This window comes from Rhea pennata, chromosome 6 (assembly GCF_028389875.1).
Source record: "Rhea pennata isolate bPtePen1 chromosome 6, bPtePen1.pri, whole genome shotgun sequence".
Lineage (NCBI taxonomy): Eukaryota > Metazoa > Chordata > Aves > Rheiformes > Rheidae > Rhea > Rhea pennata.
The window spans coordinates 14,049,478-14,065,973 of NC_084668.1; the positions used below are offsets into that span (position 1 = coordinate 14,049,478).

The 16,496-nt window shown below is 37.5% G+C and overlaps 1 protein-coding gene across 3 annotated transcripts in view; it reads right to left on the reverse strand.

Moving 5' to 3' along the window:
- The window catches only part of EPB41L5 (erythrocyte membrane protein band 4.1 like 5), a 61,043-nt gene that overhangs the window by 40,904 nt on the left and 3,643 nt on the right, over positions 1 to 16,496 (reverse strand). For all 3 annotated transcript variants that reach the window (XM_062578822.1, XM_062578821.1, XM_062578820.1), the window contains exons 3-7: positions 11,328 to 11,432; positions 5,496 to 5,538; positions 4,254 to 4,332; positions 900 to 944; positions 507 to 559 (exon numbers count right to left, since the gene is read on the reverse strand). In XM_062578822.1, the coding sequence (XP_062434806.1) occupies positions 507 to 559; positions 900 to 944; positions 4,254 to 4,332; positions 5,496 to 5,538; positions 11,328 to 11,432 (325 nt within the window). The remainder of the gene's footprint in view (positions 1 to 506; positions 560 to 899; positions 945 to 4,253; positions 4,333 to 5,495; positions 5,539 to 11,327; positions 11,433 to 16,496) is intronic.

A 16,496-nucleotide genomic window follows, 5' to 3' on the forward strand; every position in this document is an offset into this window, starting at 1 on the left:
AGTGTACAGCTGAGAAAAAAATAGCACATCACCTCTTTTGGTTGTAGGAGGATCTAAAATGGCAACAAATGCAATTCAAGCATACCACCTCAAAGACAAGCATGACATGGAACATAAGTATGCTTCTAAAATTTGCTGAAAACACATGAAAACACATGGCATGAAGAAAACAGAAGGTAAATCACGTTCCTATCTCAAAGTAATTCAAGACTACACATTTTATGGCTTGTGTGAAAGTGGAGAAGTTTGCATAAAAGCATCTGAAAACAAATTTTAGCACAGTATTGTTAATATTCAGAATCTTCTTGCTCTGCGTCCCAAAAAATCAAATAATTTTCCACATACGCTATCAACAGAACTGAAAGTAAGAGGAGGTGTGTTTCACCTTGGATAACTAACATCTGGACAGAAACCTTTTTTTGAATACAGCAATGACAGACTAGAAGAGGTAATGAGAGTCTACCAAAAATAAGAAACTTCATCCTTTCACACTTGTAACTACTCACCTTGCATGTTATAAGCTGCCAATTGGACGGCTGTGTCAAATGGACATTCCAATCTGCCATAAGAGAAACATCTTGTTAAAACCTTAGCTGACAGAGGCTATTTAGCAGACAAAACTCAAATACCTAGCAGCGAGAAAGTATAAATGATTGGGATGAGAAAATGCAAAAGGAATAGCAGATTTTCAGCAAATTAACAAGAGATTAAGTACTACATTATTTAGGCAATCCTCTGCTGCTACATACATATACAGAAGTAATATTCCCGGGGAAAAAAAATAAAATTACTTGGCCAAAAGGTAATAGTTATATGACTACAACAGCTTAATAAACCCTTGGTTAAACACACTGTAATTGTCCAAAAGGTCGTTTAATGCTATTATGAACAATACTTACTTTCCACTGAGAATATCCAGTTTTAGCTGCAGAACAAATAAATACCTGCAGGAGTAAATGAGAAAAGTCATTGATTAATAGTTCACTCAGCAAACAGAAGGAAATTATAGCCTGACCAAAAACAAACAAACAGATTTTTTTCTTTATAGAGGTTTTCAAGACTGAAGAAATTGCAGTGATCTTTCAAGACTTTATCAATCGAGTCAGTAAACCTTACACGTTTTAAATGAAGTAAACTCAAAGCAGTAAGTCACCACAATTTGAACTATAGTGCTAAATAAAAGGAATAAACCTAACTGAAACTTAAAGACCTAAATAAGCCTCTGTCATTCTCCCTCCTGATCCCAGTTGGGCATACACAGAACAGACTTGCATTTTCTTCAGACAGATCCATCTTACAAGAGACTGAATATTTATAATCCCTCAAAAATAGTATTTCATAATATGGATTGCTTAATTAAAATCTAACCCAGAAAACTGACTGCAAAGTGATTAAAAAAAAAAAGAAAGAAAAAAGGCTGCAAGGTTGCAGCCTTACCAAGTCATTTACTCTTCACAGCCAACTTCCCTTCGCAGCCCTGCTTATTTACTACTCTCACTTAGAAACTGGACACATATTGGATAAAAAGCACTTATCCTTGTGGCAAGAAAGGCCAATTCTTTTAATCTAACATCCACAAAGAGTAGCCCTCTTGCCCTACATGGTATATAGTTTTCCCTTAACAATAAAAGTAGTCCCATCAGCTGAAAAGGTTGACTTCAGCTATGGTGACCAATATGAATTCCGCTACAGATGAACAGAAGCCTTACACACGAAGCCAAGGCAATGCTTCTATTTCAACTGTGATGCTCCTTCAGATTGTTCCACATATCTCCTCATACTCACACACGTGGATATGAAATGGTTATAAAATAGACAATACAACAAAGTTCTGGAAGCGTCCTCAGGGGGTAGTATCCTTGATTCCAGTAACACTTATGACAACGGGAAGAGACTGAAAAGACAACTAACAGACCTTGATTGGTTTCTCTGCTATGAAACTGGTTTAGTACTCCTTTGAGCCAACAAACAGATGAGCAATGCCTTCTGGAAATGAGTGCCTGGAGGTTCCTGATGCTGTAAGCCAACTTCATGATCCAATTATAGCTCTGTTTAGTAGCCTGATATAGACTGGTTAAGGGACAATGACGATAGCGACTTCATCTTTGTGGTGAAGCCTGTTTTTCAAATTCCGAGACATGGCTCCATTCCCTATGTTAGCACATCGTACAAATATAGCGGCTTTATTGGACATTAACCTGCTCTGTGTTATTCCTTCTAGTCAGTGATAGCTGAGTTCTGCTAGCTTGTTCTCAGCCACTGGCCTAGAGGACTACATTACTAGATGATGAGTAAACACATGCAACAGTGATGTCCAAGAACTGGCTTTCTTCAAGAGCTTTTCAGAAAAAAGTATAACCCATCTGATCTCAGGGTATACTTTAGCATCCTAGTAAATCATAATTTTTATGTCTCTGCAAGGCTCCTCCTTTACATTCATACTCCTCACTTTGCAATCTGTATGTATTATTGTTACAAGAAGGGTGGATGCTGAGTGAAACTGCTAAATGCAAACTGTTCTTTTGCCTTCATCCTGCTGCTAGGAGGGATTCCATGAACACTTTGTCAAAGCATGCATTATCCAAAGCCTTTTTGAATACTGGCCTCTAGACTGGGAATAAATTTATTTGGTACTGACCCTGGATATCCACAGAATTAGCACAGCTTTCACTTATATAATGGGAGTGACCAGCCTGCGCTTATTAGGCATGTAACATTTGCAAACAATTCCAGCGTAATTCCCGTGCCTCAGCTGTGTTACATGACCTCTGACTGGTAGCATCTGACAGAAAAGGCAAGTAAGCTGCATCTGGGGAAGCTGACAAAAGGATCCAAGTAGGTGTCCTGCCACACAAAGAAAATGTGGACCCTTTGCAAAACCACTCTTAGTGACCCCTATAACCCATAAGAGAGCTCCCCTTCTTGCTGTTTCCTTGAGGTGTAAGACTGGCTCAAGACAGGACAGAGCCTTGCTGTTTTTCAGTTCTGGGGGATTAGCTAAGCAGACAGAGAGAGTTTAACAGCCCTCAAGTCTGTCATGCTAAAACCTGTATAGCAAAGTCTGATTGGCAGAACTCAGTCAAGCTGGATGAAAATGTTTCATCAATGGTAGATACAGATGTATTTTTTTTTTTTTAAGACAATCAAAGGTTTATTCAGAACTCAGGAGGTAAAACATTCTCTAGCTTTCATCTTGCTGTCAAGGTCACCAAAAGAGAAGTAAAGAAAATATAGTGTATATATATATATATATAAAAATAAATATAAACATATATATATATATATATATATATATATATATATATATATATAAAAAAAAACTTTAGGTCATCACATGGAAGCAGCACACGGTACATATGGCTACAAACGGTAATGCTACTATAATCCTCCTGGTAGAGCTCTTAGGGATTTGGCTAAGGTGCAGACCCAAGATCCACACAGACGTAAACCCTAAACAAACAATGCACCTCACGTTCCTTATTATGAATGGCTGAGGGTATGAAGTGTCTACAGCTATCGAGAAAGAACAAATTTATTCCTTCTCTAAACTGGATCCTCATCAAAAGTGGTGACAACCATGTAAAGAAATACTGCCTTTTACAAAAGATTGATACTGCTTACTGATAAGTTGCATTCTCTTTCAAAACACCCCAGATATATCTCAGTTCAACATGAAACGCAGAATTATAAATGGATTTGTGAGATACTTTATTCAAGGGGAACCACTGTTCACCTTATATCATCCTACACATGTAGGGCTGTCAACTCACACCTCAACATAGTGATAATATATTTTCCCTCTGTATATGCTTTGCAAAGATCGCAGAAGTAAGGAAATATAACCAAATTTATTTTTGCCAGAGAGAAGCCCTAAATTACAGTACAATACTTTCCAGACTAAAGAGATAAGTTGACTACATACAGCTTAAATTAAACACAACATATGAAAACTAAAGAGGCATGATGTCTGTTCTATTCAGTAAAAAACTGTCCGTTGTGTATGAACTACTCAGATCAGTTACCAAAGTAGCCTAATGAAAAATGGTGCCTCAAAAATACAATATGTATATCTCTTGATATTAGATCTCATTTATTTCATGAGAGCTACATTAGATACATTTACAAACGGCCAACTAACATAAGTAAGCAAGCAGCTCTAATGAATCCACTAACCACCGCACGACTGTTTAAATATCACAGAAACATTTCCCTGACCTTATTTGGGTGTGCATCTCTCACAAAATCCTTCCTACCTTGTTAGCTCTTCCCGTAGATTGTTGGGCTCTGATGAGTAAAACTTTACACGAAAATGCAGACAGTATGGTGGGCCAACTGCAAAGCAGAACACATTGAAGACAGTAGTAAGGGCTACCAGATGAGACATATTATTTATCACACAAAATCACATCACAAAAATTGACTGAAGTTGCCTCTTTCCTATCACGGGATATTAAGGCAAGAATTCCTCTGTGACAGGCAAATGCATGGGAAACATCAGGGTGAAAGTACATTTAAATACATGCACCAATAGTTTTATATGTTACAAGTCAATCTAACAGTCATATCACATCAACTTGATTTGTCTTGCCAAGAACAGACAAATCTAGGTTAATCCCTATATTTAAGGGCTCTAACCATCACACCAAGAAAGCCGTGGGTCTTGGCTCTGTGCTCAGCCAAATCCCTGGGTACTGTTGGTCTATATAAGGCCCTTCCAGAGTTCTGGAAAATACCTACCATTGAAAACTTAGGCTAATTTATTCCACAGAGTTTTAGACATATTTTAGGGGGATATAAACTCTTCTGTGGAAGAATCTTATTTTCTGGAAAGTAAAAGGTTAATTCAGCAGAAAAATGAATTAACAGCTCTTTAAAAATAAGCAGGGTTCTGTCTGATGTTTGCTTAAAACAGGAGGGATTTTCTCTCCGTCAGTGCTTCTGAAACTTCTGTTTTATTAATATCGAACCACAAACCCCTAAGGGCTTCCAAAACGGACAGCAAGGAAGCTGCTAAACAAAATGAGCTGGTGTCAGAGATTACCCAAGCGTGCACCACTGGAACTAGCTGGCCACAACAAACCCTTGTGAAGCGTGTAACGACTCGGCAGAGCGAACACAAATAGGTGAGGGCATTCTGCAGGCCAGCAAAGGTCGGAGGCTGCAAGACAAGGTTTCCTACAGACAGAATAAACATCTATAACGTCAAAGCATCTTCTGTTGCTTTGACTCCATTTAAACCATGATTAACAAGCCTCTAGTGCATTTAATTAAGGACATTAGGCTAGAGTAATACAAGCTACAGAGGGAAGGGATTTTTAAGCCATCAGCAGCACCATGCCAGTTTTTTGTCACTTCATTATCCCTCTCAGAATACTACTTCTTCCCCCCCCCGCCCCCCATGCATTTCAACTCTCTGGGCCTCCTGTATGCTAAAAAGTCTAAAAATTTAACAGATCCAAAAAAAACAGATCCAAGAAAATGGGAAGGATACTTACTTTTAACCTGTTTTTTAATGCTTTTTGTGTTGTCCAACCAATGCTGAAAAATAAAATATTTTAATTGAATTATCAATAAAGTATTTTTAGAGGGGAAAAAAATAAAATATGTATTCACTAGTGAAGATCATACTGGATTAGCAAGTAGTCCACTAAAACAATCTAATACAAATCTTTCCCAGATCACAGCTTAGTGCTTATCAGAGTATGTTATTCAAAAAATATGGATTAATGTGTACAATAATGGGTCTCAGATAGTTACCTTGAAGGAATAAGTATACAATAACCTGATATTTAGAAGTAGATATTTAAACTCAAAATTTGTAATGCAAAATATCAGCTTTGAACAACTGTAACAGAAACATCCACACAGCTCATTATTTAAAGTCAATCTTCAAGAAAGTATCATCCACTTGAAAGAAAAATATGTATCGGCAAACCAATTTAATTACTAAAAATCACATCTAGCCCAAATAAACAAAACCCAAATTCCACATTTGTAGGTCAGTCAGTGACAGTGAGTCAGAGAGGCATAAACCCTAAGTCGACTTTCCGCCACGCAGCTCAGCTCGCGATGTACAAAAAGGCACGGTGCAGCAACCAAGTAAACATTGCCGCCTTTGACAGCTGAATGATCTAAAGGATGTGAGTTATAAGTAACAGCAAAGCTGTCTCTATGTCTGAGCATACGGTCAGCTCTCCCTGGTTCTCCAAAGAAAATACTCATAGCTGACACTCTAGCAGTTGTCACATGGGGGAACAGAAGATTCTGCCTCATCTACTAATGCTGATTATAAGCTATATACTGGACAGCATGACCGATTCTCTGAAGCCAAAAAAATGACTTCAGCAATACTACACACAAAAGCACGTAAAAAATAAGATGTAGATGACAGGTTGAGGGAGACTTCCGCATGTATATTCCAATGCTACCTAAAATAATTGCACATACTCACCCTGCAGTACTGTTTACCGCAGAAATTAAAGTTAAAGCTGGAACTAATGTGCAACTAGCAGTAGAGACCTATTTCAAAGTGCCATGAGCGTGCAAACAGCTCCTTCCTCCAAAGGACGTGGCTCAGTTAAACAGTAAACACGGCACCCTATTCAACATAATTGCCTTGACTGCTCCTTTGCACACCGTGTCTGGGATGGCTCACGATGCCCAGGAACGCCACCTCCTTTGGTTCATTCCCAATGTCACCTTGCAACTAATGCAGACGACTTATGCAATTAGCAACACTCCTTTTGTTAAACTATGTGCTGCAAAGTTTACAGCAGACCCAAAAGAGGACAGAGAAACAACATGGGTATGAGAAAGAACCGGTATTTTCAGGTTGCAACGCCAAGTGCAAACATGTTCCTGCTTTCACAGCAGCCCTGCCTTCTCCAGAGAATGTATAAAGTCAACCTGTAATACAGCCAGGATATGCAGTGATTGATAAATTAGATGTAGATCAGAATAACTGAACCATCCACTGTTGCCATACACTCAGTTAAATTTGTTCTTCTTGGCTATTAATGCACAGCAGTTAAAGAAAGCTATTTCAAATTCATGCAATATTTATTTATTTTTAGAATAAAGTAGGAAATTTAAGGAGAAATGAAGCAAATGTTTATGGCAACTTTTCTTACACTGCCAGTGAAACAGATTTAAGCAAGCAACTTCAAAAAGAGAGGTTGTATCATTTTCTTATTCCATAAACTCATTTGCTGTAAGAAACCATTTACTTTCACCTTCCTTCACCATGAAAATATAAAAACTATCCATTTTGAGGCTTGCAGGTGATTTAGACACAGAAGAGCCTGGTATGCCGAGTAAGACGAGAGCCATTTATAGGCTTTGAGACTGACTGTGCACATCTGGTTCATCTCCAGCCTGTCTTCCCGCATCTCCTCCACATTCCAGTGGCAGCAGCTGAGAGGCCCGAGACAGGCACTGATAGCGCTTTGCTCTGCCCTGCTCTCAGCCCCGCCGCCTCAGTTTGAGGAGCTCAGTTTGAACGGCAAGGAGGCGCGTATGTGTGTGCAAGAACTGCTTTCGAATGGAGGGGAAGGAAGAAACAAACAATACACGCATGGACACACACAGTCGTCAGGAGCCTTGAGAGTTATTCCAAGTGATTAAAATGGAATTCAAGCAGACCTGGCAAAAGTGATCCTTCAAGTTTACATTTTGATGAGAGTTTGTTCAACACACAGTCCACTGCGGAAATTCATAGATAAGGTTTGCTAAACAACGAGCAATGAAAACAGCATACTACATAGAGTACTGGAAGTCACTACTAAATCAGTTTGCTTCTTCAGAAAGAAAAATCAGTAACATTTCAAAAAAGGAGGGTAACTTTATTTATTTATTTATATAAAGGTGGTGAGGCTAACACTGGTCAAATACTTTGCGGAACTACAGGCTCTATATTTAGTGTAATGTTATACAAATCATTTTCAGTATTAAGCACTACAGTAGGCCAAATAATTGCTAGAGTAACAAAGTAACACATTCTACAGTTCCATAACAAAATCTAGTAGCTGATGCCTGCGTATTGTACATTGGAATTAGAAATTTGTCCCTGTTAAGTTTTCAGTGCTCCTTATTAGAAACACCATCTTTACAGCACTGGTAAGGGGAAACTAAATAGCCTAACAAGTTACCAATCTTCATCTTTCATACGACTGGGCATGCTGCACTGCTCATTGTCAGCCTGGTTCAAAGCTACTCAAATTAACAGTAGCCTGTCTCTTGACTTCCGTAGGATTTAGATTAAGCCTGATATACTGCAGACAATATTGCAAAAACCTTCTTCTGCCACCTCTTGCCTCTTTCAAAAATCCATTCCAAACCACCAGACTAAAATTGAACACAGAAGTCACATGAAAAATGGCAATTCTCCCACTTCACAAAATGCTTCAAGAGCTTCTTTAAAGAACTCAGCATTTGAATCCTAAAATGCAAATTGTCAGGAAGAGTTTGTATTATCTGGATTTTTTTTTCCCTGACTGCATCAAAAACTTGAACTTCTATCTACTAATCACTTAAGGAACTGAAAAAAGAAAAAAAGAAAAAAAAGTCATACATGCATATTTGAAAAGGTATGCTCCAGGTGTTTAAAACAGACTTACTGAAAATTAATTTGTGGTTAAAGCAAGTGGGAATTTCTCAATTTTTTATTTAACTGCACATTAGGGATTTGGGGCACAGGGGTTTTTGTCCTGTTTTTAAATCTTCAGGTGCAAGTGGCTAGTGAGGTAATATATTTAAACTGAAGAGCAGAAATGATTATCTCCAGAGACAGAAGACTTATTCACGTTACACGACTGGATTCTTCTGCTGTTTATTTAACAGACCTCCTGAATAATCTTTGACAAATAACTTGGTTAGCATGTGCCTTTGTTTCCAGCTGCAGATTGAGTTTCTACAAGAATCTGCCAGCTTCACTTTGCAAGAAAGGCTACCATCCCCCTAGTTCTTCATTTCTTAAAGCAATTATTTCCAACTGTTGGGTTGATCTGTCCTTGCAAAATGCAATCCTGACTGCTTTGTTATGTAGAATGCATCATAAATACTTATTTTAAACAGACCATCACCTCTACCTTGCCTCCTTTCGGTCACATACAGTTAAGAAAAGAAAACAACTAAGTTAGAAATTGCTTGTACCTGGTAAATTACACAGGATCAAGTACTCAAAAGTCTGGACTGGAAGTAACAATTTGCTGGGCTAGTAAGCCACGAACCATTGCTAAGATGGAAAAGATTCATACATATTTCCCCATTTCAAATGAACCAACATTATTTGATAACAAAATAGCAAGAGGAAAAAGTTTACCATACTGGTAGTTTTATCTGCAAGTTCTTACAGACCTTAAAGGCACACAGAAACACTTGAGAAGTCACACAGCAGAACCGACGTCAGGGTACCTAAACACCCAGTGGGTACCTCAGCACCTCCACACCCCCAAAATGGTATTTGATAGCCTGGTCTAGGTGTATTAAGAACACAAATGACCTATGGCAACATGACAACTGGCTGTTAAAGATAAGGGGATGGAAATCAGATTTTCTTTGAAATCACTGGATTATTAAAGGGAAACTTCGATCATTTTTATAACACATTACTAAGATTTCTAGAGTAAGTATTTATGCTGTTCCTCAACTGTACCTTTGCTGCATATACCCAACCTTATTCTCCCACACAGTTACGCTGCTGAGGCAACCTATACCCAATCATGATGCCATCACAGCAGGCAGGCAGGCAAGAAATAAAGGAACGTAACAGGAAAACAAAAACTGGTGGTAGTGAGTACATTTGACTGAAGATATTACAGTGGCCAAAAGTAGATGCCTCAAAAGAAGCATGAAAACTGAACACTCCCCCACGGTATGCAGCCTTTTAGTTGTAATGCCTTCGGCTGGGGCAGCCTTGCTGTGTTTTCCATGTCACATGCCAAGGTTTATAATCCCTTCTATTGTCTCCATTCGGACTGATCAACTGATGCAGAAGGATGTCCTCTTCCTTCCAGTAACTTTCCTTACACTGCTGGTTATCCATGATGGCTTCTTTTTGACCTTTTTTAATTTCTCTTGATAGCAAGTTCTAAATGATATCTCTCACTTAGCATAAAGGTATTTTCCTTCTCTTTCAATCTTTTTTTCTGAAAGAGGTTTAACAAAGTTTTTACTGCTAGGGACTGCAGTCTGCCAGCAGCTACTCCTGCTAATCATGAAATTTGCTTCAGATGACAAATGATCAAATTATTTTCTTAGAAGAGAACATTCTCTACAATCATAAGCTAAACACAAAACTTAACTCTGATCAAGTGGTTTATACTGGTTCCTATTTTTGCTTGTTTGTTTCCGTTTCAGACATACACCCTCACAGAAGTCAAACAATAAATGCCATTGCCTACATTTTGTACACCGATCTCGGACAGTTCAGGTATTTAGCTCAGCAGCAACTGTCTTTGCCATCCTAATCACGAGACGGTTCTGAAATGGACTTGAAACACAGAGACAACTGGGCCTACATCTAACCTAAGTTTGACATACACAGTATGAAAACCCAGATATATTTCTACCTAGGTGAGTTAGGATAGGCAAATACAGGTTTAAGTTACAGGAATGCAGGAGAGAGATGGAAATTACTCCTTGTCCAACAATTTTTTTTTTTATGCATATAAAGACTAAGTACAACATTCCACTTCAAAACAAAAGAAGAAACTAAAAACAGCATGAAGAAAACATACATCTTTCCTTGTGGGCAGAATTAAGTACTCAACCACAAGGAGCATCTATATAAAGCTGGGCACCGCAGATGAAAAAAAACAACTCACTCCTTTGTTTTCAAAAGCAGAGATATTTTTACAAACTTGCACTTAAAAAAACTCTCCATTCAAATCATGATACATATAAACACATCTATATCCTCCCAACAGTTTCTAGTTGCAGGTCTGAGTCACTACAGATCAGCGCAAATCAGATGTACACCCTTCTTGCTAAGATTATTTCCCCAGAAAACATTAACAAGATGATTTTTGCTAACGAAAATGCTGATGGCACCACGCACTGGCAAAGGAAAACCTTCTCCACACTGTCACAGCATGAAGGGCCAAGCAAACAGAAGGTCTGACAGGAATAACAACTGAAAGGCATGAAAGCAAGGGACAACAGCATTGTGGTATGTTAGAGTGTGTTTGCAGTGGAGTGTTAAACAAACTAACACACCACAGAGCTACTACACAAAACAATCCAAGAAAGGTGGTTTTCTTGTAGCATTTTTGTCAATATTAAGATCTTACTCTTCTTTCCAGCAACACTCAAAAAGTTCTGTTACTCACCGCCACTTGTGCGGAATCCATAAACCTTAATCCAAAGTAGTCACTTTCTATAAGGTCCAGATGATACATGATCTGTTCAAACAGAAGCTGGCCTTTGGCTTTTTTCTGAAAATACAAAAAGATTTACTGTTTTGCAGATAGGCTTACTGTAACACCTATATTCTTTTCTAAGCAAACTTAACATTGTAATTCCAAAAGTAAAAGAAACTCCAAAAGAATTCGGAAAAGAAATTCTAAAATTAAGCTTCCAAAACACAATGTGGAAATGATTTTCTCTCATAATTTTTGAGGGTTTTTAGAAAATATCAGTAACGACTTGCACAAGGCTGAAAATGTCAAAACATTATTTTATCATTGTACCTATTAGGCTTTTTCTTATCAATTAAAGTTCAACAGAACTGGAAATACAGCGAGTACAACTGACACTCTAATACACTGGAATGTTTTTAGAAAGGAGTACAGTAAATTGCTTAAGAAATTACCATGTGATATCTAGGCAATTCACTACTTTTCAAGTGGATAGAAAAGCATATTGAATTAGGTTATAGCATTCCATTACCAAGTGCTCTTAATGACTGACAGAAAACAGTCTGAGGAACTCTAACAAATAGTGCTTAGATAATCCATCTACATAACTCACTTGTAGAAAACTACTGTGCATGCTAGTATGTAATCTATGAAAAAATTAGCTCTGACCTCAGGTAAACATCATCTTGACAGTGATAATTTAAAAAATTAAACATATCCTTGAAGAACAGGTATGTAAATAACACACTGAGCTCTTTCTCTGCAACATATATTTTTCCTGCTATGAACTCATTCATAGTAATACACTGAAAGAAAAGCTTAAAAATATTTGAGATGGTTAAAAGTAATAAAAAGAAGAAAAATAGTAGCTCTGAATACAAATCATTGTATTTAAAAATAATTCTTTTCAACATCAAGAAATGCATAAAGGATTTATATCTATTCTGCAAGCAGTTTAAGGACTTCCTGTATTTCCATAATGCCATCATTTTGTAATCTTTTGTCTTGATATTACATACTCACAAGTTGAGAAATACACTAAATTTCTAAGCATATATTATAGTATGCTATTAATTAACAGATTGATTTAGAACTCTTGGCCACATGGAAAAAAGATTTCAAACTGAGCTGAACAGAGAAACACAAGATACAGATAACACTGCAAAGTTTACATTGTTTACAAATAAATTTTTGAGATTATTCTTATTCTCAGAAATCACCCGATTCAATCACTGAATCACATCAAAGCAAGAAAAGTAGCACAGATTTTTGCTACCTTCCTGTACTCTAATCTTCAAATATTTCTTTTAACTCTATAACTGCAACCAATGACTATGGTTAAATTCAGTGTGGTGTTTCACAGCCCTAAGCAAAATCTTCGAAAAATCTGTAAATACAGTCTGCACAGGTAACTTCTCCCTCAGTTATTTATTCTCAAGTATTGTAGAAGGCAGGGGAAAGGGAGGCAATTTGATCAGTGGGGAACTTCTCTCACACACACAGTAACAGAAAAAATTTGCATAGTGAAAATGCTGAGATGTGGAGGGCATAGAACTTGCTCTGGGCAAGTTTTCCTGTTGGCTTCAAGATAAAGTCCTTTTTTTGGGCAGCAGCAGATTTATTAAATAACAGCAAGATTCTCCAAACACAAGCCTTACAGTAGATCACTTACATACAAAATCACACATTTCTTCCATTATTATTCCTCTAAGTCATTTCTTTAAAATGTAATTAACCAGTTATCTCAGCTGCATTCCAAGGTTTATAACCCTTGAGGAGACAGAGTTAAAGGGCAGTGGAGCCCTTAGCTCAGACTAGACTTATTGCACATTCTGTCTCAGGCTACCGACAATGAGAGTTTGTTATTATTCAAAATTATCCAGCTTCCAACTAGCTTCAGTGTTTTTCCCCTCCAGTAAATGGACTATTATATCTCAGGCAATCATCATTTTGGTATCTCAGCAAAGGACATAAAGAACAAATGGACCAAGAATGACTAAGGTCGGAGAAAGTCCCTGAAGAACATGGGCTGTGGGGAAGTTCACAAGGCTGCTGGTTGTACAGAGCTTCTGACCGAAATCATCAAGGTTGTCAGCGTAGAGTTAAGCATGCAGTAGCTTGCATATGACTTAAATTATCAATTACTCTATTTGGTGCAAGCTGACAAAAGTTTCACATGCCCTTCAACATTAAGTTCCAATTCATTCTTAATGGCTTATTGAAGTACTTCCTCCTTCTATTTAAAAAAAAATGCTGCCAAAAATTGTATTGCTTTGTACTTTTTAACAGGTCACTTTTCACAAATAAATTTACATTGATTCATGTTCAGTAAAATTGGCATCTCAAATGCTTTTGAAAGACATAGCATAGATACATATCTATTATACTTTGCTGCAAGAGGCTAGTCTAACTCTCCAGTGCCAACATTCAATTTAAATGGCATTTTGATCCTGCTGCTACCCTATGCTTTTTTTCTTCTTCCTCCTTGCAGCAGAAGAGCTCAGGTTACTCTCAGAGGACAGATATTTATTTTCAAGTTGCTTAATGGTTACCAATGAACTACTAACTACTCCACTCACAAACCATCAACCCAGTGGCTGATTCTTTCTTCAGGGACAAATTAAACTCCTCATGGGTTTGTGATTCTTTAAAACATGACTACTTGATTTATACAGCTTGTTATGCTCTGCAGTAAATAGCAGCAAACATCTAATAGTAGAAAAATCAACCACTGAACTGAAGAACTGAAATAAAATACAAAATTTGCATAGTGCAAGACATCCAAGGGCTTCTCCACTCTTGGAAATGAGATTAAAAAAAAAAAATCTTTTGACCACTTTGACATGAATCTTGGCCCCACTGAATGGAAGGAAAGCTATAAAACATTCCCCAGTAACATCTCATGCTGCTCTTAATAATTGTAATTGTTTAGCAAGCAGGTGTTGCAAATCCTAGACTTAAATCCAGGAAATCAGCAGCAAGGCTGGGTAAAGTCAGCTCAGGTATTTAATCAAGAAGGCTGATTTGTTCCTTCACTGCCTGGAGAAGACATACGTTGAGACAACCACCTTCACTTAAGCATCTAAGTGGGTGTCTAAAATTAGAGGCACAGTGCTTATACCTTCTTCTCGAGGTCTCATGACAAAGCCATTGTGGTACACATGCCTTATACTCAATCTCTATACATACTTACATCTGGCATTCCAGCAAGCACTGGGTCAAGCTGCATTATGGTTAGGTCTCGGTCCACCTCTGCTTTGTAACGTATGACTTTGGATTGCTTGTTCCACTTTCAGTTCACTAAACTGCATTTCAGTATTTTTAGACATATACTATTTGGAGAAATATGTTTTCATCCCAAACTTTACAATCTTACAACATACAATCGTAAGTGTACATTTATCTCCTCGCTATTTTTGTCAGTGGAGATTCACTTTGAATATCTGAAAGCTAGCCTTCAGTGTTCCTAAAAAGACTACTCATTTGATTCACAAAGACCATTTTTTCCAATGTTTTTGGCGTTACTAGGAGATTTCTTTTTTCTAAACCGGCATATATATATAGATTATATTATATAGAATATAGATTATATTCTGTATTTAAATCTATGGCTACAGATAATCAGCAAGTGGCAACAGGTATTTTATAAGCTTAAAAAAATGACAGACTATTACTGAGTAAACACAACTATCAAAGTACACCTTTGATCTTGCAGTAGAATCAATGCAGATCACCTCCCTCCACATCAGCAGCCATCAGCACTCCTAATAGTTGCTGGCAATGCTCTCTGACACTCCAGATAGTTTTCTTTTCTTTCTTTCTTTCTTTTTTTTTTTTTTTAATCTCTTTCATCTTATTTTGTAAGCTTTACTCTAATATTGCAAACCATTTAGCTAATTTGTACTATTTCGCAGAGCTCTTGGACTGGTTTATATAAATTCTTGTTTTAATGGCACTTCATTATAATGAAGACAAAAACATCTCATTTTGCAATTTTTACATTAAATTTCATGCATGCATAAGTAAGGAATATTATTATAAGATGAAAAGCTACTAGGCTTCAGATAGCATTTGTTCCTGTAATTTGTGTCTTTTACTTTAAAGAGCTACCACAAGGCAGTTTTTGCCTAAAATTTAGCTTGCTTCTGCAGAAGCTGGAATACAACGAGAAGATTGCGTACATTGCAGGTTAAACAGGATCAGCTTTTCACCGAAACCCCTGGCTTCCACAAAGCAGAGCGCTGCTTCTACAAGACCCCATACTACCTGTTACTGTCGTAAAGCTAACCCTGTTCTCCACAGAAATCCAGCCACAAATTTTTAAGAGGTACATGTTCCAAATGTGTTCCTGTAACTAATTCTCTGTCATTTATCTCACACTGTGTCCCCTTTTATCTGTGTTATCTTTCCTTTCCCCAGTCTTTATTGTAAATAATGTAGAGTTGACTATTTCTATTACAAACGCTCATTTTTTAGCCCTTCTGACTTAGAAGTCCTCCGGAGACCTTCAGTATTCACAACCACAGTTTATCGGAAACTTTTCACAAACATTTTTGTTCACAAACATGCACACACAAATTGACTTTCACCAAGATCCACGACCATCAGCATAGCCAACACACCAGTTGTTGGAGCGGACACTTGAAGCCTGAATTTGTAGGACTGAGCCAATGGAGTCTCCAGATCCTGGACCGCTGTCTATTCTTGGCCTTCAACTTTTGTGAAGTGTGGAAGCGGGGCAGGGGAAGACGGAGATTTAGTTTTGCATGGGAACGGGATTAAAAGTAAAATAGGGATGTAAGGAAAGGGAAGTAGGTAAAACAGAATTCTTCTCATCAAATTTTGAAGCACACACCATACATAAAGATATTAAAAAAACAGGAAAAAAGAAACACACTTTTTTGCTGTCCAAGATGAATTCAAGTAACAGAAAATAGTATATATGATGAACACTGTCAACCGCAGCCAGTTAATAGACATCGTAGTTTTTAAGAATTTTTGATGGGTTAAAAATAATTACGATCTCAGTGTTTTACTGGGCACATGATTTCAAGTCTGCCAAAAATTACTGAATGCATTTGGACAAATCTAAAGCTTCAAAAAAGCGGCCACAGAAGAGGAAAACCACCACGTTAAAACACA